We start from the raw sequence: 26,443 nt of genomic DNA on the forward strand, positions 1-26,443 counted from the left end.
TAGCTTTAAAAGTTTTGGACCAATTCCATCTAAACCTGCGGATTTATTAATATTAAGGTGTTTTAGTTGTGAACACACCTCTCCAACAGAAATGAGTTTTAATCTAAAAATTTCAGTTTCCTTTAATTTTGTACTAGTAAAAGTTTGTAGCTTAGAAAAATTCATATCTGAAATTTTTAGTATTATTTCCAATAAGTTTTTCAGCTACGGAAGAAAAATGAACATTTAGTGTATTAACAATATCTTTGGGGTTATAAACAGTTTGATTTTCATACTGCATTTTAGGTGGAAACATATTATCCATTTTTGGATTTAACTCTTTAATGTGATTCCATGATGATGCCAAAGACTCCGACCGTCAACCAGATAAGATTATTATTTTAATCTTTTGTTAAATACATACCGGACTTATTATAATCTATATTTACTTATTTATCTTGGCCTGTAAATATTATACGTTTATACGTGACTTGACCTATTGTAAAAAAAACATTTTTTTTTAGGTATTTGTTTAATTGGAATAATTCAAATAGGAATAGACAGATCTAAAATAAGAAGTTACCTTCCTTTGAATCAAAGCGACTTCGTTAAAACGCTGCAATTTTTTTTTTTTATAATAGATCAAGTCTGACGTATAAACGTATAATATTTTTTTTTATCTGTAACCTTCATGAGTTTTGATTCCACCATATGATTGTTTCATATTATCATGATTTAAATAAAAAGCCTCTGCATCCGATTGGTTGATAAACTCAAAGTTCGGGACAATCCACGAAACAGTTTCAAACTGACTAGTAGTTTCAAAGGAGACAATTTCGCCTATTTTCATGTGATTTCTAACATTTGGCAATCATACCACATCTTTTTATTTTCATCAACATGTATGTTTTGGAGACAACTAAATCCACCCATATGTATAGAGGCTTTACTGGAAAGCTAAGCGCCCGGATAGAATTTTCTAGGAAAATAAGTCCATGGTTAGTCATATATGTCTGGTATTTATTTTCATAGGAAAGTTATTCAATTACTTCATTTTTCTGCTTGATAAAATTCCGAACATGTACTATTTAAGCTCACGTAAGCAAAGTCTTAGGACGTTTAACTCTTTGTCCATAATCAAATAAACGAAATATTATAATTCAAAATATATTTCGGGAACTCTCCTGAAAATGAGTTAATATAATTGAAAATGAAAATTCAGGTTTCCTAGTTATAAAAATCTATTTATAAGTTGAATAAATTTACTAGGAAAATGAGTATAGTTTCTTTATATCAAATGTATTAGATATACATTTATGTCTTGAATGTTTCCGGAGAATATTATTGAAAATCATACTCCATTAACATGATTAATATACTATCCTAACTATTAAAATACAATCTGACATCTTTAGTTGTAAACCATATGGGATCATTCATATTATCTGAGACTACTATAAAACATATATATGTGTTATAACCAAATATTATTGGACAAAAGAAGCTGAAAATCTATGACCTACTGATTGACATATAAATTTCTACCCTTTGTTATATTACCACCGCGAAAGTGCACCCTTTGGATGTATTTGACATTCCTACCAGCAGGCACGTACGTGTTAACCTTTATATAGGAAGAGACCTCCCTGTACTGTATTTAAGTATCAGAAAATCGGAGCAAAGTTAAAATAGCAACAAAATTTTAAAAAGTTTATAAAGAACTTGGAGAATGATGGTCGAAAGTGCAGAATAAAGAGCAAAACAAAATAAAGGAAAGAGAAAACTTGGCAAAAATAATAAAGAATAGAGAATAATGGGTTGCAATGGGCAACAGGAATAATGTATAGACAAAAATGGTCTAAAAATTACTTTTTGTCGCTTTTCGACTCTTCTTGTCGCTTCCTAAATCCGTCTTGTCTCTAAATAGTGAGACCGCATTTTTTACATGTTCATATCTGGAATAGTTTTATTTTACAAACAACACAAAGTTTCCGGTTGATTTCTTCCTAGCAAGATTACGGAGATAACTAATATGGTAGCTTTTATTTGATCTTTCAATGAATTATAAAACATGATACAGAAATTCTATATATCATAGAGGGTAGAAAAGGGTTATTTTCGTTCAACGTGTTTTGCCATTTTTATTTCACGTGCAGCCGTGAAAAATGTTCGTTATTCACCGTGTTTCGTGAAATCGGTAAAAGATGAACGTGCAAGAAATTTTTAATTCTTCGTTCATCGTGAAATGGCAATTTGTATTTCGCGTTCTTCCGTGCAGATAACCCCCCCCCCCCCCTTATGCCCATCATGATACCAAATGTAAAGATGAACGTTTTTCTGGCTTACTTCTATCTGGTAGTGGTGTTGCCTATAAGTATGCTTACCAGCTCAAGGCAGGTGCAGGGACAGTCTATACTAAAGTATCTGGCAGATGTTACTGTCATTCTGTGAAAGAGGACGAAGTTTGTATAAATTATCGGGTAAACAGACAGAAAGTCACAGGACATTATAAAGTCACAAATTCGATAGGACAAAAAGTCACAAACAGTTTGTTGACAATTGTTTGAATATATAAGAGAAAGATCTGCAAATATTTTCTTTTTATCACATATATTCATTTTTAAGTTTGGGGAATTGTTCATAAGCTTTACTAAATGAAAATTTATTAAATTTTAATCGTGCAAAGGATATATTTCTTGGCACCATGAAGCCATTTAAAGATCAAGCCTCTTTGACATTTTGTTTTCATAGCATTTATTTGATCATTATTAATATTTATTACATAAATTTTAAATACAAAGTTGCTTTATGAATAAAAGTTTAAGAAATAAACCAAGATATTTCTTTTTAAATTAGTTTTTTCTTGTTCAAAGAAAAATAATCTCAAAACTGAATTGTGCTGTGACTTTCTGTCCTACATTCAATTATCGCTGCTGCATAACTCGGCCTAAAAAAAACATTGGCATATAGCAAACTCAGACTATAACAAACTCGGCCTACCTTTATTTATAATATGAGCAGGTGTTACCAGTAACCTGTGAAAAGGTATATAGCGTTGTTTGTAAGGACATTTATGCAGTTATGTAGTTTGGGTATCCAATACAGTGATGGAAGATCCAGTCCTTCATCTTTAGTTGAATTTCCAAAGGAACATAGAACAGGCCTAAAGCATGTAAAGGTCACATTCCTTTCTTTGTAGAGAGGTCACTTTAAGGTTCATCATAACAAAAGGACAAATATGGCTGTATTTTACACTAAAAACTACTCTGAGTACAGACTTACCTGTCCAATTGGGAAAGTTTTAAGGCCTGGCATCCACTAGATATATATAAGGTGTAAAAATAAACAAACACCTCAATTACTTTGATACTGTCCACTCAGTTAAACCCTTTAACTCACCTATAGTTGTGTAGATACCTGTTGTCTATGTCAATCAAGGACAATCAATACAATACAGTTTTTACCTGAGAGGGAGCATCTCAAAGTTGTATCACAACTTAGTTATTTTTTATACCTTCTGCATGAAGGAAAAAAAATGCCCATCAAAATCCAAAAGAGATTTTAATTTTCTGAAACACAAAATGCATTTAACTTTTATATATCTAGTGGATGCCAGGCATTAAAACTTTTCCAACTGGACAGGTAAGTCTGTACTAAGAGTAGTTTTTGGCATGTAAATACAGCCATATTTGTCCGTTTGTTATGATGAACCTTAAATCTTATCAAGAAACAGTTTTAATAGGACTTCACAGAGATAACACTATTTTTCACATTGAATAATTAAATAACCTGTCAGATTTAACAGTGATGACAAGGCCTCTGAATGCTTTTAGGGGGGCTTTATATAACAAAAACTTATCTTAAACATATTAAACTAATTAAAAAAATGAAATTATGAAAATAAAATAAAACATACAATCCATACATGTGAAACTCCCGACGGGAGTACAAAAATCCCGTTTTCAGGGGTCTCCTCCTGTCCTCCTGTTGAAGAGAAAAAAATCATGTGTATAAAATATTTCATGAATGAAAACTTTCAGCCGCCATATCCCCGGTGTAACTGACATTACCTGAAGTTAAATTTTACCCTTTAAATCAAAGAACATGCATAATTATATGGCTTCACTTGCCAGCTTGGGTGTCAAACATACAGGTAATCAACGATTTTTACCTCAGGCTAACTGCCGTTGTGTAATAAAAACTTTGTGTATTTAAAAATAATTGAAATAAATTTTGGGTTACTTCCCTTGCTTTATGCTGTTTAAATTATTTTCCTTTAAATAATGTAAATTGTTAAAAGAATATAAATGAAATATAAATTGAACAAATAATCATAAAAGGATGATAATTAAATGATTTTAGATGTCTTAGGACAAATAAAAAATAATAATTTGGAAATTATTTGAGGGTTCTATATACTTCTTTTCAAGGCTTAAATTGAAATTTATATATTAAGTATGACCTCAAGTAAAGTTAACTTAAGTTTCATTTGCATGAAAGAAAATTAAAAAAAAATAATCTATTCAGGGAATGTTTTATTGAATAATGATCAAACAAAAGTTAGATGAAATTACAAAACTTCCAAAAAAAAAAAAAAAAGAATGAGAGGATGAATAAATTTAAAGAAAATTTAATAGTACAAGGGTACTATAAACATATTACATTCAGATGGAAAGTTGAAGAAAAAACACTTTAAAAGACAATTTAGTACATCACACAGTACCTTTAAGACAAAATTTATGTTGATAAAAAACCTCCTGATCTGAGTCCTAATCTCCTAACCAAAATTTCCCAATCTCCTGATCTGAGTTTCACAGTCCATCACATGTATGACAATCTAAAACAAAAGAAAAATTAATTATAAAAAAAGATATGACTAAACAATAAATACTATATATACATGTACATGTAACATTTAAATCAAACAATACATTTGAGAGTCTATATTTTGATAACAATTAATAAATTTGGAAACATTTACCAAAAGTAAACACCAGTACATGTACAATGTATGTTGATGGTTTTCTTTAACTGAAGAAGAACTGGAATCAGTACCCTGACAACCCAAAAACTGCTGAAAACTGGTTAAAAACATGAACACTGATAGATTTTATATCCAAAAACTATAATGCATATGGTTAAACACAGCTTATATATAACAAAGACAATAACTTTGAGATATATATATATATATGTCACTTTTACTCAATTAAGGAATATTTAACTTTAGGAATATGACTCTAAATTGTTCCTTGTATAACTATATAGCAATGTATTTATTGGATAGAGTTATCCACTATTTTGTTTTCAAGGAACTGGCATACAGAACACAACAATTGTTCAAAAATGACATTAATCTCAAAGTTATAGTCTTTATTATCAATATTTGCAATAAAAATCCATATAAATTAGAGTTTTTCGGGTAATATCTTTCATTTTTTTGAGTTTTTAACAAGTTTTCAGGGTTATCAGTGCACCAAACCGGAACCCATATAAGTTTACAAGTTTATAATTGTATGGCTTATTTCAACCCAAAGACAAATGTTCAAAGGTAATAGGTTTGAACAGATAAACCACAAGTTGATTGTCACTCAAATGCCCATTTTTTTTTTACCAAAAAAAATTCTACACATGCCTTGTAAATTGTATTTAAGCTTAACCTTTTGTCATTAATTTTTAACATGTTTAAACTGAGAACCAGATTTTAATGAACATGTACATAGAAGTTATTTTACAGGGATTTAATTGTACATAATGTTTTAGTAAAATTGAGAATGGAAATGGGGAATGTGTCAAAGAGACAACAACCCGACTATAGAACAGACAACAGCAGAAGGTCACCAACAGGTCTTCAATGCAGCGAGAAATTCCCGCACCCGGAGGCGTCCTTCAGCTGGCCCCTAAACAAATATATATACTAGTGATAATGAACGCCATACTAAACTCCAAATTGTACACAAGAAACTAAAATTAAAAATAATACAAGACTAACAAAGGCTAGAGGCTCCTGAGTATTCATTTTATTATTAACCAACTTTTACATGGTTTTAAAGCTTGGTGTACTCCAACTATTGGAGGACGATATAGAGGAAAGAATATATTGATTACGAGGATTTAGAAATCATTCGTCATGTTCGTTATATCAGAAACTTCGCTGTAAACAAATTCGTTATATCCAGACATTTTGCCATGCATTTATGATAGATTTATAAGCGTAAATTGACTATAAGTGTGTTCGCTATAATCAAGTTTTAATGTACATTCTAAGAATTATTTTTCTTGATCTCTCCACATGAACAAGGTTAATCATGTTAATAAGGAAATACATGTATATTAAAACAAAATAATAAAGATTAAAAAAAAACCAACTAAAAATCGTGTGAAAAAGGTTTGATCTTGTTTCAGTGTTTGTTAAGTAAAGTAACCAATTAATTTGGAAAGTCATTTCAAATAAAAAACAGAAATGAAAAAAGCATTGAAAAGCATTTGCCTGATCTATCATATATTCTAAGAATTATATTTTCTTGAACTGTACACATCAACAAGGTACCTATATACGAGTAATCAAGCAGACACACAATTAAGCATAGAATATTTTAAACTTTTATCCTATTGTCTCAGACCTGTCAATTTTCCCTATTTATGGTGGGATTTCCCCCATGTGAATTGTTGACTTTACACTTGAAATTGCTCCATTGTATAAACTGAAACTTTAAAACAGGCATCCAAAAGAGTCAGAAAGGTATTGAATATGAAAATAAGGAGATGTGGTATGAATGCCAATGAGACAATTATCCAACAGAGACCATAGGATGCGATTGTAAGCAGCTATAGGTCACCATACACCACAAATAAGCACATATTTACTCTTGCTTAAAATACCTCCTGAAGATGTTTAGAAGTTGACTGGTATGTATCATGTGTGTTGTAGGTAATAAAGATATTATTTTTACTATTTTTAGTCTGTGACTCTTCACACAGACCTTGGAGATATAAAGATTGAATTGTTCTGTGAGAGCTGTCCAGTCACATGTGAGGTAATTAAAGGATAGATTTTTGCTTTGTCATCAGATAATACTTTGACTGGCTTATTAGCTGACCTAGTCATGCTAGTTGTCGTCCTTAACTTTTATAAAAATCTTCTTTGAAACTATTGGGGCAAATTTAACCAAACTTGGCCACAATCATTATTGGGGTATCTAGTTTAAAAAATATGTCCAATGACCTGCCTGCCAACCAACATGGCTGACATGGCTTAAAATAGAACATACAATGTAGGGGAAAAAATTATCTGCAAGATGAGATCTTCAAATAAGTTAGCATGGCTGAAATCCTCAGACAATTCCTTATTGGGGTTCTTGCTCTTGAATGATGATTTCTTAAAAATTTTTGTGTTTTTGTTTAAAGAGGCACTAGCTACTAGATATAAAAAAAATCTAAAATATGATTTTTTTTTGTTCAATCATTAATGAAAGTGAAATAGTGAAATAATTATTCGCCTTTAGCAGCCACTATGATTCAATTTTGTCAAAATAAGCGAAAATATTGATGATGAATTATTCACTTGCAAGTGAATAATTCGACCTCATTGAATCCATATTCATGTGAACTTCAATTTAACCCGAAGCTTGAGATGGATAACGCATGAATTGTGCATGTAACATTATTTAAAGGAAAGGAATGTCAACATTGAAAGTGAAACAAAGGTAAATCATTTGATTGACTGATTCAATCCACAAAAAATCATTCTTGTACAGGTAAAAACAATGATAAACATATATTTTTAATCTATAATATGAAATTAAACAGACCTAGAAAAATCCAATTGCACGAGTTCGCTTAATCTATTTATACCTATATTTATGTTTACATCGCTTATATGGTCTCGGAGGTCTTTGGAGGTCAACTTGATAGTTAATTAGATGGCGTCTAGACTAAAATACACATGAAATGAAGCTACATATTATCGAGCCCATGCCCATTAAATTGTTTATTTTAGACTTTTAATAGTTTGGATAAATATTTTACATTGTTATAAATCAAATATGAGAATTTGAGTCAAATCGGTGAGCATGAATTTGACAGCTAGTGCCCCTTTAATATCTTAAAACTATAATAGATAGATAGATAGATCAAAACTTTAAAAGCCAAAATGATCAACAAATCAAGATCTGCAAATAAGTTTTCATGATAGAAATTATCAGTCTATTCCTTATTGAAGTTATTGCCTATAATGACAACTTTTCCAAATTTTTTTGCATTTTGCCTATTATTTTGAAAACTATAATAGATAAAAAAACAATTTTTAAAATAGCGAAAATGATCAGCAAGACAAGATCTCACAGCTGAAATCTTAAGTTGACTTGTTATTGGAGTTATTGCCCTTTAAAGATGATGTTTGCCATTTTTTGGAGATTTTATCTATTATCTTGAACATGTTGAAAAGTATAATACATACAAATGCAGATAGAAACTTTATAAAGCAAACATGATCAGCAGGAGTCAGGACTAGATCTACAAATATGTCAACATGACTGAAATTGTCAGTAGAGTTATTGCCCTTTCATTATGATTTTTACCAAAAAGTGGCCATGGTTGACGATGTAGAGGAGTGACACAGGCCTCTTAGTTCTAACTTTGCTACAATTTGACAACTCATAACAGTGGAGTAAACCTGGGTTAAACAGGCTCGTTCAGGACAGTACTTCAGTAATTATAATTAACAGTGGAGTAAACCTGGGTTTAGTGAAATAATTTACATCAATAATTACCTTATTTAAGTCTATTACTACAGTACAGATATTAATATTATTTACCTAAGTGACTTGGTTTTTTTACAGAATTTTTTAGCATTGTGTGCAAGTGATTACTATAATGGATGCATATTTCACAGAAATATTAAAGGATTCATGTTACAGACAGGTGATCCAACAGGTAAATAGAAATATTAAAGGTTTCACACTACAGACAGGTGATCAAACAGGTAAATAGAAATATGAAAGGTTTCACACTGCAGACAGGTGATCCAACAGGTAAATAGAAATATTAAAGGTTTCACACTACAGACAGGTGATCCAACAGGAAAATAGAAATATTAAAGGTTTCACACAACAGACAGGTGATCCAACAGGTAAATAGAAATATTAAAGGTTTCACACTACAGACAGGTGATCCAACAGGTAAATAGAAATATGAAAGGTTTCACACTGCAGACAGGTGATCCAACAGGTAAATAGAAATATTAAAGGTTTCACACTGCAGACATTTGATCCAACAGGTAAATAGAAATATGAAAGGTTTCACACTGCAGACAGGTGATCCAACAGGTAAATAGAAATATCTTAGGTTTCACACTGCAGACAGGTGATCCAACAGGTAAATAGAAATATTAAAGGTTTCACACTACAGGCAGGTGATCTGATAGGTAAATAGAAATATCCAAGGTTTCACACTGCAGACAGGTGATCTAACAGGTAAATAGAAATATTAAAGGTTTCACACTACAGGCAGGTGATCTAGTAGGTAAATAGAAATATTAAAGGTTTCACACTACAGACAGGTGATCCAACAGGTAAATAGAAATATTAAAGGTTTCACACTGCAAACAGGTGATCTCAAAGGTTTAACAGAAATTTGAAAGGTTTCACACTGCAGACATATGATCCAACAGGTAAATAGAAATATTAAAGGTTTCACACTACAGACAGGTGATCTAACAGGTAAATAGAAATATTAAAGGTTTCACACTACAGGCAGGTGATCCAACAGGTAAAGAGAAATATTAAAGGTTTCACACTACAGACAGGTGATCTAACAGGTAAATAGAAATATTAAAGGTTTCACACTACAGGCAGGTGATCTAATAGGTAAATAGAAATATCCAAGGTTTCGCACTGCAGACAGGTGATCTAACAGGTAAATAGAAATGTTTAAGGTTTCACACTACAGGCAGGTGATCTAATAGGTAAATAGAAATATCCAAGGTTTCACACTGCAGACAGGTGATCTAACAGGTAAATAGAAATATTAAAGGTTTCACACTACAGGCAGGTGATCTAACAGGTAAATAGAAATATTAAAGGTTTCACACTACAGACAGGTGATCCAACAGGTAAATAGAAATATCCAAGGTTTCACACTACAGGCAGGTGATCTAACAGGTAAATAGAAATATCAAATGTTTCAAACTACAGACAGGTATGCAATAGGTGTTAAAATTAAAGGTTTATATAAACAATACAATTGATAATGAAAAATAAGTCAAGTGAAGACATAACTTATCCTGATTAATGTCAATCTGTTTACTAACAAAACTTATCATATGCTCTATACATGTACTAATTATAACGAGGACGGAAGAAGGTACAGGTACTTGATGTACCTATTAATACATGTTGATATGTTAATAAAATTTGTTTTTAGAAGAAGAAAAAACACATACTTTTAATATTTTTGATACATGTACAAGGAATATTACTTTTGTGTAAAAAGAAATATTAAATTAGGGTTTCATTTATTTTTCAAAACAAATGAATACATGCATTTACATGTAGGTGTAATACCACCATTGATTTTCCCCTAGATTAGTCTTTGTTAAATTTGCACTTTTCAAAAAATTGTGCAGAATTTATCTTTGTTTCAAATAAAGAAATACTTGGCATGAGTAAAGTTTGGTCCTGTCCAGTACTATAGAAAAAATTTCACATAACATTTCATTGCATATAAGAAAATAACCATCACTGGAATTTAACCAATCAAATTTTCCCCCTTTTTTAACCTGTGTACAAGCTTTAGTAACCATGTAACCTCAAGTTTCCAAAATATTCTATAGAAACCCCAAATAAAAAAATAATGGTGCTGTGAAATACCCAAGATATATGTTTATGACCCAGAAATGTTTTACTGCAATGAAATGTAGGATCAATTACCTACAACTGTCAAATTCAAGGGAATATTTTTTTTCGACCTATTTTCGTATGCAACCGGATGTGACGTACTATGATTTGGTGGTATTACACCTAAAGAAGGCTTTTTTGTTAAATAAACTGAATGTGACTTTTTTCCTTTGTAATACTGGTTATTTCAAGCATTCCTGTCAAGTTTTGTCATAATCAGTTCAATAGTTTGAGAAAAATCTAGTATAATGTAAGACGACATCTACAGCGATTCGAGCTAAATTTCTTCGAAAAATCCAAACCAAGCCGCATCATGATAGAATATAGTGTGGACCAATAAATGATTAAATATTTATCTCATCTGCCTACAAACAGTTGAATATGATACAAAAGATGACTTTAGGATGATAAATACTATTAATGGACCTCTTTGTCTTCCTTATAAGGTCTCTTTTGGTCCATTTATACCTCTCATTTCCTCAAAATTTCTACTTTATAGGCCAATAAATAAAAATTTTGGGGTAACTTTCACTCATTTATGATAGAAATATTATAATAAATGATTAATTGAAGTATTCAAGCTGAATGAACTATCCGTATAAAAGTTTACTGTCTCCAAGGAGGTTTCAATAAGTCCTTACGTAAAACTTAAATTAACGCCGCGTTCCAGAGAGGGACATAAAAAGCTTCTCTTTTGGTGAATAATTTGTTGTTACTGCTTTAAAAATAACTTCATTTACTTAAAACTATATATTTATTAAAGTATTTCTTAGGAACAATTTTCTAGTATAGCAGAATATAAGAAAAAAGGAGAAAAAGCTCCCCAAAACTCTAAGTATGGCTTATTCTGTCAACTAATATTCATGGTAAAGTCCTATTTCAAGGAAATTTTCTCATAAAATGTGTTTTGGAGACTCAATCCACTCAGAATATTTCATTATTAGTAATATTTCACTTAAATAGCAAGAAATTTTAACACATGAGAGTACTCACAAGGTCAAAGGTGCATGTACAGCTTCCCATATTAGGTGTAATACCACCATTGATTTTCCCCTAGATTAGTCTTTGTTAAATTTGCACTTTTCAAAAAATTGTGCAGAATTTATCTTTGTTTCAAATAAAGAAATACTTGGCATGAGTAAAGTTTGGTCCTGTCCAGTACTATAGAAAAAATTTCACATAACATTTCATTGCATATAAGAAAATAACCATCACTGGAATTTAACCAATCAAATTTTCCCCCTTTTTTAACCTGTGTACAAGCTTTAGTAACCATGTAACCTCAAGTTTCCAAAATATTCTATAGAAACCCCAAATAAAAAAATAATGGTGCTGTGAAATACCCAAGATATATGTTTATGACCCAGAAATGTTTTACTGCAATGAAATGTAGGATCAATTACCTACAACTGTCAAATTCAAGGGAATATTTTTTTTCGACCTATTTTCGTATGCAACCGGATGTGACGTACTATGATTTGGTGGTATTACACCTAAAGAAGGCTTTTTTGTTAAATAAACTGAATGTGACTTTTTTCCTTTGTAATACTGGTTATTTCAAGCATTCCTGTCAAGTTTTGTCATAATCAGTTCAATAGTTTGAGAAAAATCTAGTATAATGTAAGACGACATCTACAGCGATTCAAGCTAAATTTCTTCGAAAAATCCAAACCAAGCCGCATCATGATAGAATATAGTGTGGACCAATAAATGATTAAATATTTATCTCATCTGCCTACAAACAGTTGAATATGATACAAAAGATGACTTTAGGATGATAAATACTACTAATGGACCTCTTTGTCTTCCTTATAAGGTCTCTTTTGGTCCATTTATACCTCTCATTTCCTCAAAATTTCTACTTTATAGGCCAATAAATAAAAATTTTGGGGTAACTTTCACTCATTTATGATAGAAATATTATAATAAATGATTAATTGAAGTATTCAAGCTGAATGAACTATCCGTATAAAAGTTTACTGTCTCCAAGGAGGTTTCAATAAGTCCTTACGTAAAACTTAAATTAACGCCGCGTTCCAGAGAGGGACATAAAAAGCTTCTCTTTTGGTGAATTATAAATTTGTTGTTACTGCTTTAAAAATAACTTCATTTACTTAAAACTATATATTTATTAAAGTATTTCTTAGGAACAATTTTCTAGTATAGCAGAATATAAGAAAAAAGGAGAAAAAGCTCCCCAAAACTCTAAGTATGGCTTATTCTGTCAACTAATATTCATGGTAAAGTCCTATTTCAAGGAAATTTTCTCATAAAATGTGTTTTGGAGACTCAATCCACTCAGAATATTTCATTATTAGTAATATTTCACTTAAATAGCAAGAAATTTTAACACATGAGAGTACTCACAAGGTCAAAGGTGCATGTACAGCTTCCCATATTAGGTGTAATACCACCATTGATTTTCCCCTAGATTAGTCTTTGTTAAATTTGCACTTTTCAAAAAATTGTGCAGAATTTATCTTTGTTTCAAATAAAGAAATACTTGGCATGAGTAAAGTTTGGTCCTGTCCAGTACTATAGAAAAAATTTCACATAACATTTCATTGCATATAAGAAAATAACCATCACTGGAATTTAACCAATCAAATTTTCCCCCTTTTTTAACCTGTGTACAAGCTTTAGTAACCATGTAACCTCAAGTTTCCAAAATATTCTATAGAAACCCCAAATAAAAAAATAATGGTGCTGTGAAATACCAAAGATATATGTTTATGACCCAGAAATGTTTTACTGCAATGAAATGTAGGATCAATTACCTACAACTGTCAAATTAAAGGGAATATTTTTTTTCGACCTATTTTCGTATGCAACCGGATGTGACGTACTATGATTTGGTGGTATTACACCTGTATATGACTTCAGTTTTGAAAATGGTCTTCATACCTTAAGAAAATAAAGGCAAACTGTCCTGATGTGTCAAAGTCTGATATATACAGCCATTTTTTGTTCAGATTCACTATATGCATATTTTTTTATAACTCTTTAATAGTGAATTTTTACCATAAAAGAAAGGCAAAAAGATACCATAGGGATATACAAACTCGTAAGTTGAAAACAAACTGACAATGCAATGGCAAATAACTAAAAACGATAAAAGACAAACAACAGTACACGAAATACTGGGTGTCCTCCCATGTGTCTGTCCAGTCTTGTAAGTGCTCTTACTTGTACAATTCTTGCAAGATTTTTATGAAATTCATATCAAAGGTTTATATCAGCAATGTATCAGAAGAACTAAGAGCAGTGTTGATCAACTATTTATAATATGCCCTTTTGAAATATAAATTATTTTAAACATTGCCCTCTCAAGCCTATACTAGTATTTCTCGAAAATTTTTAATAAAATTTATATCACATGTTTATATCAATAATGCCTTGGACAAGTGCATCAGTGGGGAACATTGAAAAGCTGTTTATTTTATTATTTTAATATTACATTTGTTGTTTAATGTGACCTTGAAATCCATTTTATTTGGTATGAAATGAACAAAAGTACCTTTTCATAGTAAGTTTCATATAAATGAATAACGCCATATGGAACATGTTAAATAAGATATGCTGTGATTGTTTTATTTGAATTTTTTAGGAACAGGTAAAGGTGGTAACAGTATATGGGGCCAGAAATTTGAAGATGAACTCCGAGATAATCTTAAAGTAAGTCCTGTGATCTGTTGTCCCAGATTCTGAACTCAGAGATAATCTTAAAGTAAGTCCTGTGATCTGTTGTCCCAAATTCTGAATCTGAGATAATCTTAAAGTAAGTCCTTTGATCTGTTGTTCCAGATTCTGAACTCTGAGATAATCATGATAATCTTAAAGTAAGTCCTGTGATCTGTTGTCTCAGTTGAACTCTGAGATAATCTTTAAGTACGTCCTGTGATCTGTTTTCCCAGATTCTGAACCCGAGATAATCTAAAACATGTTAGAGTAAGTCCTGTGATCTGTTGTTCCAGATTCTGAATATGAGATAATCTTAAAATAAGTCCTGTGATCTGTTTTCCCAGATTTTGAATCCAAGATAATCTTAAAGTAAGTCCTGTGATCTGTTGTCTTATATTCTGAATCTGAGATAATCTTAAAGTAAGTCCTGTGATCTGTTGTCTTATATTCTGAATCTGAGATAGTCTTAATGTAAGTCCTGTGATCTGTTGTCCAAAATTCTGAATCTGAGATAATCTTAAAGTAAGTCCTGTGATCTGTTGTCCCATATCCTGAACTCTCTCTCTAATATGTACACAGATTCTTTTATCTTTACTTATATTTGAATGAACCATCTATATATAATAGGGATGTCAACTCTTCGAACAATTACTAATCGAGTACTCGTTGGTTTTATCGAGCGATACTCGAGTACTCCCTCGGGAATATATTTACAACATGGAAACACAAAAATACGTATTTTACATTCTGTGGTTTGTAACAGTTGATCAACGGACAAAAAACCATCTACATAAGTATCTGGAACAAGGAATTACACACTATAATTAAAAGCTCATTACTTACAAGTACTAATTAAGTAAAAAACAATAATCTAATCAATATAATTTAATGACCACCTACTGTGGATTCATTATTATTCGTTGGATACCAATTTTCGTGGATTTCGTGGTTACAGGTGAACCACGAAATTAAATGTTCGATGAATGACAAATTTTCTATAGGCTTATATGCAGACTTCGGCAAAACCACGAAATTAAATATCCACGAACATGTAAGTTTTCCTTAATCCACGAAAATTGGTACCCACGAAAATAAATGAATCCACAGTATATAAAAATTATAACAAGGAAAAACCATATCAAACAATAGTATTTGGTAATCGTTAAGAAAACACATTTAATGTTTACAAAGGCGTAAGGATTAGAAGTTTAACTGTTTACTGAGGGTCACCAGAGGATGCAACAAATTTATTTTATTTGGAAACATTTTCTTGTCAACTATTATTGGGGACAGTCGGTTTTGCAATTTTGTAACTAACAGTCTTGCAAACGAAAATATTTGCTCTTACGGTACCGATGTGACGGAATGGCTACGACATTTTTAATTTAAAGTGTTAGACTAGGTATAGCCCACGTATTTTTGGAGGCATTTTAAATGACAATTTAGCACAAGCATTCGAAACAAAATGTATTTTATTTACATGTACTAGTATGATTAATCAGTCATGCCTATTTAATTTTTCCAAGAAGATCAAATTTATATAAAGAAGACAGCAATATTCTAACAGGAAACCGATTAGTCGAGTATCGTTTTGGTATTCGATACTCGGTTCTACCGAGCGATACTCGAATACTCGAGTACTCATTGACATCCCTAGTATATAACTTTACTTGGAGCAAATTTATTTTAATAGGAAATGATAAATATACTTAACTTCATGGTATTCCAATTTTAGTCCTGTGTAGGTTATTTAAGAGAAAATATCCTCAAATAATTGTCACTGGAACAATTAGGACTGAACATGGCAGCCAGAGACCAATTTTTGTCTCACCTGCAAAGAAAGTCACAGAATGCGAGACATAGGGATTACAACCTAAAGGCGGCGGCGTAAACTATTTGTATGAAGCTTTTTATTTCAGAAGCAAGAAGGCCTGGATGCTTCATATCCTTGTATGCAGATACCTTATGTTACAAATTTGTGTCTGTCATATGTCCATTGTCCTTGACCTCATTTTCATGGTTCAGTGACTGCTTGAAAAAAATTACTGTTTTTTTAAAAAGTGAAATACTTTCTTATTATGAGTAATAGGATAACTATATTTGGTATATAGGTTCCTTACAAGGTCTACATGTCTATCAGGTAGGGTACACCTGACCTCAAACTCAATTCAAGGATCAGTGATCTAGGTTAAAGTTACATGGTCAAGACTATATCTCATATACTATAAGTAATAGGTCAACTACATTTGGTGTATGGAATGATAGTAAGGTACATGTCCAGCTGGCAGGTTTCATCTGACTTTGACCTCAATTCTATAGTTCATTGGACAATGTTTTTTTTTGTGGTTTGGTCTATTTCTCAGATACAATAAGCAATAGGGCTTCTATATTTGGTGTATGACCGTGATGATAACAAAATAGATATTAATACCAATAAAAACAATATTCAAAGATCTAGTTACAGTGTTGAATTGGTAACCTTTTAGAATAAGTTTATTTAAAGGATCGATAAGTTTACCAGGATCGTTTCTAAATTTCGGGGCTGGTCTGTTTCTCAGATACTAAAAGCAATATTTCAAGTATATTTTGTGTATGGAACAACTGTAAGGTGTACCTGTCTGTATGGCAGGTTTCATACAACATGTATGACCTTGACCTCATTTTCATGGTTCATTGGTCAATTATAGTTTTTTGTGGTTATGTTAGTTTATCAGTTTCTATAAACAACAGGTCAACTTTATTTGATGTATTGAATGATTGTAAGGTGTTCATGTCTGTTTAGCAGAGTTCATGTTATCTCATTTTCATGGTTCATGGTTCATTGGTCAATTTTAAGATTTTGTGGTTTGATTTGTTTCTCAGGTTTTATAAGTGATAGGACGACCATATTTGGTGTATTGTTAGGTGTACATGTCTGTCTGGCATTGTTCACTTCGACCGTGCCTTCATTTTCCTGGATCATTGATAAAGTTAAGTTTATGTGATACTTGTAGTAAAACCTTCATATTACAGACTTTCAACATGAATTCAATAAGTAAAAATGACATTTTTATCATGTGCTCTATTGTTTTGATTCTCCTTTTCTGCAAAAAAGACTTATGGTGTTTATATATATCAAGTTGTTTGCTATGCCAGTGTCTGTAGTGACGTTTTGGATTTCGATGAGCGTAATCTATGTATAATTGGTAAATTTTTAAGTCAGGGATTTCGTTACCACAAATTACTTAAAACCTTTACTAGATTCTTCCATAGATATAAAGATTTGGTTTTGGAGTTTGGCTGTACCTGCAGAAAACTTATTTCAATCAGGATAGCACATCCTAATTTTTACGGAGATGTTTTTTACCGAGCCTGGAAATTTAGATATGATCCAGGTAAACTTATCGATTCTTTAAATAACATAGTCTAAAAGGGTAACCAATTCAACACTGTAATTAGATCTTTAAATATTGTTTTTATTGGTATAAATATTGATTTTGTTATCAGTAAATTAACACCAAAGTAATATTATTGTTATATACATATACATATGCACATTCACAGTGCTACAATCTGTCGATACCTGTATTTTGCATTGCATAAATTCAGGGTTAGGGTTAGGGTTAGGGTTAGGGTTAGGGTTGTTTTTCTCTAACTGTAAATAAAGTCTTTACACTTAATCCATTTGATGTTGGATGTGTACTGATTGATGTTTGAGTCTTAGATACATGATTTTTATATTAATTGTTATTGGCTTTGAACTAGCTGTTAATAACCGCGAGTACTCTCATATCTGTACTTAGTGTCATTTTTGATGTGGGGATGTATAAGTACCCGGCCACATCTGGTCTATGTTTCTATTACTTGTTTTTCTGCTTTGTATCGCTCTGATGAGTTAAGCCCTTTCAACTGATTTTTATACGACCGCAAAAAAATTTTGTGGTCGTATATTGGTATGACGTTGTCGTCGTCGTCGTCTTCCGGCGTCGTCGTCGTCCGAAGACATATTGGTTTTCGCACTCTAACTTTAGTTTAAGTGAATATATCTCTATGAAATTTTACCATAAGGTTCAATACCACAAAAGGAAGGTGGGGATTGATTTTGGGGGTTATGATACCAACAGTTAAGGAATTAGGGGCCAAAAAGGGGCCAAAAATAAGCATTTTTGTAACTTCCAGACATAACTTGTGTGTTAGTGTATGGATCTCTCTGAAATTGTACCACAAGGTTTCATATCACAAAGGGAATGCTGGGATTGATTTTGGGGGTAATTGCCTCCAAATTTTAGGAATTAGGGGCCAAAAAGGGGCAAAAAACAAGCATTTTTCTAGTTTCATGACAATAACTTGTGTGTAAGTGTATGGATCTTTATGAAATTGTACTACAAGGTTCCATATCACATAGGGAAAGCTGGAATTGAGTTTGGGGGTAATTGCCCAAAACGTTTAGGAATAAGGGGCCAAAAAGGGGCCAAAAATAAGCATTTTTCTAGTTTCCAGACAATAACTTGTGTTTAAGTGTATGGATCTCTCTGAAATTGTACTAAAAGGTACCATATCACAAAGGGAAGGCTGGGATTGATTTTGGGGGTAATTCCCTCAAAATTTTAGGAATTAAGGGCCATGAAGGGGCAAAAAAACAAGCATTTTTCTAGTTTCAGGACAATAACTTGTTGTAAGTGTATGGATCTTTATGAAAATTGTACTGCAAGGTTCCATATCACAAAGGGAAAGCTTGGTTTGAGTTTGGGGGTAATTACCCTAATCGTTTAGGAATTTGGGGCCAAAAAGGGGCCAAAAAACAAGATTTTTTCTAGTTTCCAGACAATAACTTGTGTTCAAGTGTATGGATCTCTCTGAAATTGTACTGCAAGGTACCATACCACAAATGGAAGGCTGGGATTGAGTTTTAGGGTGATGAATCATAAGGGGGTTCAAAAAATTTGGAGGGGGATTTTTTTTTCCTTTTTTTTCTTTAAAATTTTCCACTTTAAATTGGTAATGTTATTTCTGATTTATATATAAAAGCGAATAATAATGATATGGTTTGAATAGGTTAATTAAAAAATTTTAAGTTCTTAGACCACATTCATTCTGTGTCAGAAACCTATGCTGTGTCAAATATTTAATTACAATCCAAATTCAGTGCTGTATTCAAGCTTGAATGTTGTGTCCATACTTGCCCCAACTGTTCAGGGTTCGACCTCTGCAGTGGTATCAAGCTGCGCCCCAGCGGAGCATTTTATTACAGTTTGTTCATACATTGTGCTGTTAGGGGAGGGTTGGGTGCCCGCAAGCATGTTTAACCCCTCCACATTCTGTATGTGCCTGTCCCAAGTCGGGAGCCTGTAAATCAGTGGTTGTCGTTTGTTGCTGTATATCATATTTGTTTTTCTTTCATTATTTTGTACATAAATCAGGCCGTTAGTTTTCTCCTTTGCATTGTTTTACATTTGTCATTTCAGGGCCTCTTATAGCTGACTATGCAGTATAGGTTTTGCTCATTGTTAAAGGCTGTACGGTGACCTATAGTTATTAACTTCTATGTCATTTGGTCTCTGGTTGAGAGTTGTCTCATTGGCAATCATACCACATTTTTTTTTTTTTTTATATTTACAACTATCAGTTAGAATGGCTTACAACTTTAGGGGATTGATGAAAACCCATCTGATTTTGTCAGACGTTATCGTCACTTGAACAATTAATGGTAAAATTGCTAAGTGAATGATTCAAGTCCCTATTAGGTCCTGTTTTTCTCTGACTGTTAATGAAGTCTTTACACTAAATCCATTTGATGTTGGATGTGTACTAATTGATATTTTAGTCAACATGATTTTTTTTACTGTACATGTACAATAAGCTGCAAAAATATATTTAAAGGACATGTACGATAAGCTGCAAAAATATCTTAATAGCATCGTATTTTACCTGGATGGCTGCACGCGCCTAATGAAGCTAATTTGTTTAGCAAAATATTGCGTGAATATATAAGATACAACAACTATTTTTATAACACTCATTAGTGTTACATTCTTAGGCATTTATATATAGATATATATATGTTGATAGTCACTGGGAGAGCACTCTTCTAGAGAATGATATTTTTCATATTTCAGCACAATGTAAGAGGAGTAGTTTCCATGGCAAACAATGGTCCAGATTCTAATGGTTCACAGTTTTTTTTCTCATATGCTAAACAGCCACATCTAGATATGAAGTATACAGTATTTGGAAAGTAAGCTTAGATTTTGAAGTTATTTTTTTTTTGTCTAAACCCAATAATTTTGATGTCATAGGTAGTACAGTATTTTATATATCTTATGATCCTTTGCGATAGATATTTAGCTAATCTGCAATCAATTCCATCTTCATGCCTAATATATCATGTACTGTGTTACAACTCTAGATTCTACTGACGAGGAAAGGTAACACTAGGCCACCGAAATCTGAATTATTAGTTCAGTCTATGTGGCCGAGTGGTCTAGTTATGTATATATATAATTACTCTAATTATCAGCACAACAATGTTAAATCTGCAAATTTACGGAAGCAAATTTTTGTTCTTCCCTCACCGGTATTCGAAATTCATGCTATTGAGATATTGAGACAACACCACCTGCACTGTGTCCAGCGCTCTAGACCACTCGGCCACCTAGACTGAACTCAGCTTTTGGTTGCCTAGTGTAACCTTTCCTCGTCAGTAGAATCTAGAGTTGTAACACAGCAGGCATGGGGCAAATTACATTGCAATGTAATGCATTATATTACGATTACTTTGCCATAACCATGAACTGAATTACAATTACAATTGCATGTATTTATCAAAGTAATGCATTAAATTACAATTACTTTTGCAAATTAATGCATTGAATTACACATTACATAAGTAAATTTTATTATCAAGAGAAAAGAAAAATAAAATATTTCGAAAAAACAACGCGAAGTCACAAAAGATTCTAGCATATGCAGTAACTGTTCCATGTATTGAATTTTAGTATACATGTACAAAGTCCATTACATTTTAACATCATAAGGGTTTCGAAGGTTTCATCCTTCATGCACATTCTATGTTTCAAGGTGTACATCTCTGTGTTTTTTCTAAAAAAAATATTACAGAGATGAAGTTTCATACTTATTTTATACTTTATGTTAACTTTACTTTTATAAATGTACACATTTTTTTTTTATTTCAATCAAAATATTTACTGAGAATTTCTTTCTTAATTATAAAATAAACATAGACATGATAGATCTTAACCAAGTATCAAAATGGTTAAAAGATTGATTTTAAAACAAACTAATTAGTGTTTTATGACAAAGTTCAATTGTCTGTAAGTATCCATTGATCTTTTGACAACAATTGAACACTTTTAAAGTCATGCTTTTCAAATATCAATCTTTTTATGCAGGAAAATGTATGAAATAAAATGATATAAAAAAAACTCAACATGATATTCAGTATTGTTTTATTCATTTAGAATTGTAATTTGGTCATTCTAGTATTTACCTGGGGCAAAGCTTAATCCCCAAATTCTGTATAGTGTAAAGTGTGAAAAATAAATAGAAAATAGAAAAATCAATATTCAAATGATTATGTTCTTAGTTAATCAAGAAATCTTAAATTCTGCTTTAGTTAAATCTCCAACAATCTGTTAAAGATATATAGTATGTGAAAAAAGTAATGTCATGTAATGCATGAAATTACACAACTTTTTGCTAAAGTAATGCATTAAATTACAATTACATGTAATGCAAAAATTGCTGCATTACACATTACATACAATTACTTGGAAAAATGTAATGCATTACAATGCATTACAATTACAAATTTGCATTACCTCATGCCTGTAACACAGTACAGGATATATTAAGCATGAAGATGGAATTGATTGCAGATTAGCTAAATTTTCTATCGTAAAGGGTCGTAAGATGCAGTCACGGAAACAATTATTTGATAAGTACGTCTAAACAAGTGACAACTCTACGACAGATCCATCCATATATTTATATATTTACACAAGTTAATGAGGCCAGTCTCGCATGGCTTCATAAGTTCATGAGGCCAGTCTTCCATGACTACACACGTCAACAAGGCCAGTCTGTGTTACTTTGTTTTTGCCTCGCCTTGACAGAGTCAAAAAGTGAGACATAGGTATGCTGTTTTTGGCAGTGGCGGCGGCGGCGGCAACAATGTTTTAGTTTATGATTAGGTCAGTTTTGTGGGGAACTATTAGTGGTAGGTCAATGATATTTGGTATGCAATTGTATTAGCATTGGCAAAACTCATTTCCATGGAGATTATTTGGCCTTGCCCCCTCATGGTCTATTGACTTTGAAACTTTTGCTAAGTTTACATGTATTAGTTTATGATTAGGTCAGTAATTGGGGAACCGCTAGTTGTAGGTCAATGATAATTTGTATGCTGTTATATAAGTATTGGCACATCTCATTTCCATGGTGATCATTTGGCCCCGCCTCTCAGTCATGGTCTATTAACTTTGAAACTTTTGCTTAGTTTACATGTATTAGCTTGTGATTAGGTAGTTTATAGGGAACCACTAGTGGTAGGTCAATGATATTTTGTATTCAGTTCTTTTAGTATTGGCACATCTCATTTCCATGGTGATTGTTTGACCCTGCCCCCTCAGTCATGGTCTATTGACTTTGAAACTTTTGCTTAGTTTGCATGTATTTGTTATTAGGTCAGTTATTGGGGAAGCACTAATGGTAGGTCAATGACATTTGGTATGCAGTTGTATTAGCACTGGCAGATCTCATGTCCATGGTGATAATTTGGCCCACCCATCTGTCATGGTCTATTAACTTTGAAACTTTTTCTTAGTTTACATGTACTAGTTTGTGATTAGGTCACTTTGTAGGGAACCACTAGTGGTAGGTCAATGATATTTTGTATTCAGTTGTATTAGTATTGGCACATTTCATTTCCATAGAGATTGTTTGGCACCGCCCCCTCAGTCGTGGTCTATTGACTTTGAAACGTATGCTTAGTTAACATGTATTAGTTTGTGACTTGCTATTGGGGACCCACTAGTGGTAATTCAGTGATATTTGGTATGCATATGTATTAGCATTGGCATCCCATTTTCATGGATATTGATTGGTCCTGTACCTTCAGTCATGGTTCATTGATTTTGAATATTTTGCATAACTTACATGTTAAAGAATTACTATTTACATTTGCATTTTACTATCAAAATAACAAAAAGGCGAGACATTTAGAGATTCTTCTCCCTCTGAATTAGTCAGGATATATATACAATTTGTAGATTTCATATTTATACCCTTGCTTTAAAAAATTGGGGGTATACTGTTTTCATGGTTTTACCTCTGTCTGTCCGTCAGTCCGCCTGTCCGTCCCATGAATATTTTTCGTCACATCTTTCTCAGGAACTACATCATATGGATTTCTGAAATTTGGTTTCAGGGTTTATATAAGTCAGCTATACCTAGGATGCATTTTCAGATTCATCACTCAACAACTTCCTGTTTAAGGAACACTTACATATTTTTACACTATTAATGTCCCATGAATATTTTTCGTTGCATCTTTCTCAGGAACTACATCATAAGGATTTCTGAAATTTGGTTTCAGGATTTATGTAAGTCAGCTATACCGTGTGATGTGTTTTTAGATTCATCACTCAACAACTTCCTGTTTACCGAACACTAACATATTTTTATACAACCGCAAAAATTTTTTGGGTTCGTATAATGCTATGATGTCGTCGTCATCTGCGTTGTCGCCTGCGTCGTCATCGTCCTAATACACATTTGGTTTCCGGACAATAACTTTAGTTTAAGTGAATGGATCTGTATGAAATTTTACAAGAAGGTTTAATACCACAAAAGGAAGGTCTGGATTGATTCTGGAGCTTATGGTACCAACAGTTTAGAAATTAGGGGCCAAAAAACAAGCATTTTTGTAGTTTCCGGACAATTACTTGTGAGTAAGTGTATGGATATCTCTGACTTTGTACTACAAGGTTTCATACTACAAAGAGAAGGCTGGGGATGAGTTTGGGGGTTATTGCTTAATTGGGGTGGGGGGGGGGGGGGGGGTTCTGGTTAATTAGTCCCCTACTGACGAAGTCGAAGGGGACTTTAGGTTTGCACTCTGTCCGTCTGTCTGTCCGTCCGTCGTCTGTCCATCCGTCAGTCCGGCAAATCAGCTTTCCACACTTTTTTTCTTCGTTCTTGAAGATATAGATTTGATATTTGGTATATAGTTTTGCCATGACAAGTTATAGATCAAGTTCCAATTTTGTTCCTGTCTGATGATTTAGTCCAGAGTTATGGATCATAACTCTGGACCATATCTAATGTTGGAGTACTATGTTAAACCATATTTCTGTACAAAAGGAGATAACTCATTTTTAAAAGACATTCTTTGGTAAATTATTTGAAGAATTTTTTGGCAGGTTGTTTGTTATTTTGTATAAACTAATTTTCTGAATGCTTTATATATATAAAAAAAATTATAAAGTGAAATCCTTTAATTAGATAATAATCTATTCTTATTAATGTATATACTACATTACATTGTGTAGATAAAAATTGTTGACATTTTATAGATAAGTTACAAATCTATATTAGTTTGTGACAAATAAAAGAAAAAATATTTGGAACTATTAATTATATTTGATTATAATTTGAAAATAGATATACACTGTATTACATCATATCTAATTTTAGAGAATTATTAATCATATCTAATGTTAAAGTGTTTTCCACACTTTTTTTAATCATGCTTGAAGATATTGATTGATAATTGGTATATAGTTTTATCATGACAAGTTATACAGATCAACTTCGAAATTTTGTTTCGGTCTGATAATTTTGTGCAGAGTTATGGTCCTTGGACTTTAAAATTCACTCATTTAATCAGTTTTTCACACTGTTTTGTTCACGCTTGAAGATATTGACTTCATATTTTCTTTTTGTGTACACCATGACAAGTTATAGAACAAGTTAGCTTTTTGTTCCAGTATAATGAATTTTTACCCGGTAGGGGACTCTGTATTGCCATGCAATACTCTCAGAATGCTTGTATTTTTTTCAAAATTTTTCAAATTTCAAATTTTTGAAGAGTTTTAAAAAGATATCTTCAATTGCACAGTATTGCACAATAGATTTTTAAGATCTTTGGCCAGTATTGGGCAATAGATTTTTAAGATCTTTGACCACATTTATTTTGTGTCAGAAACCTATATTATTTCAAAAATTTGATCACAATCCAAATTCAGACAGTATCAAGCTTGAATATTGTGTCCAAATTTGCTCAGCTGTTCAGGGTTCAACCTCAGTGGCTGTATCAGGCTGTGCTCAGTGAAGCATTTTATTACACTATTAAAATTATCCAGTTGCGGCAGAGGTATCATCAGTCAGCAGTAGCTCGCAGTTTCACTTGTTTTTTATTTACCTTGAATTCTATATGTTTCTTAATAACAGTGTTGACAACATTTCATTTAAAAATTTGAATCTTATCCAAATTTACAGAGTAATTGATGGTTTTGACACGTTGGATGAGTTTGAAAAGCAACCAGTAGATGAAAAGACATACAGACCTTTAAATGAGAGTAGAATTCAGGACATTACTGTACATGCTAACCCTATAGCAGGATGATCTAAATCAAGGCTGGTCAAGAAGTACTGTACTATTACTGGTGTAAATTACTGATTGACGCATGGAGGTGTGATTCTGTGATAGCTGATTATAAGTCAGCAACACTCCTACAGAACAGTAAACTTACATAAATAGAGGTCATTTGGATAAGACACATTCATTGCATTCATATCAACATATGTATCAGTTTATAGTTAAAATGTTCTAAAACCATGATAATAATTTTATAAATGTATTGAACAAGAAATAAACAAAAGGGAATTAA

The 26,443-nt window shown here is 32.1% G+C and overlaps 1 protein-coding gene across 1 annotated transcript; it reads left to right on the forward strand.

Annotated features, from left to right (window-relative positions):
• The first annotated feature begins 1,958 nt into the window (after window positions 1-1,958).
• On the forward strand, window positions 1,959-26,443 carry LOC127729498 (peptidyl-prolyl cis-trans isomerase-like 3). Its single transcript, XM_052237339.1, has 6 exons — window positions 1,959-2,014; window positions 6,942-7,016; window positions 8,820-8,913; window positions 14,482-14,549; window positions 20,651-20,769; window positions 26,052-26,443. The coding sequence occupies exons 1-6, from the start codon at window positions 2,012-2,014 to the stop codon at window positions 26,176-26,178; spliced, it is 486 nt and encodes a 161-aa protein (XP_052093299.1). The 5' UTR covers window positions 1,959-2,011; the 3' UTR covers window positions 26,179-26,443.

Source organism: Mytilus californianus, unplaced genomic scaffold (genome assembly GCF_021869535.1).
Source record: "Mytilus californianus isolate M0D057914Y unplaced genomic scaffold, xbMytCali1.0.p SCAF_2, whole genome shotgun sequence".
In the NCBI taxonomy this organism is placed as follows: domain Eukaryota; kingdom Metazoa; phylum Mollusca; class Bivalvia; order Mytilida; family Mytilidae; genus Mytilus; species Mytilus californianus.

Coding starts and splice junctions, on each gene's coding strand:
- LOC127729498 (XM_052237339.1), top strand. Junction 7,017..8,819: donor GCTGTCCAGTCACATGTGAG/GTAATTAAAGGA, acceptor GTTTTTTTACAG/AATTTTTTAGCATTGTGTGC. Junction 8,914..14,481: donor ACAGACAGGTGATCCAACAG/GTAAATAGAAAT, acceptor TGAATTTTTTAG/GAACAGGTAAAGGTGGTAAC.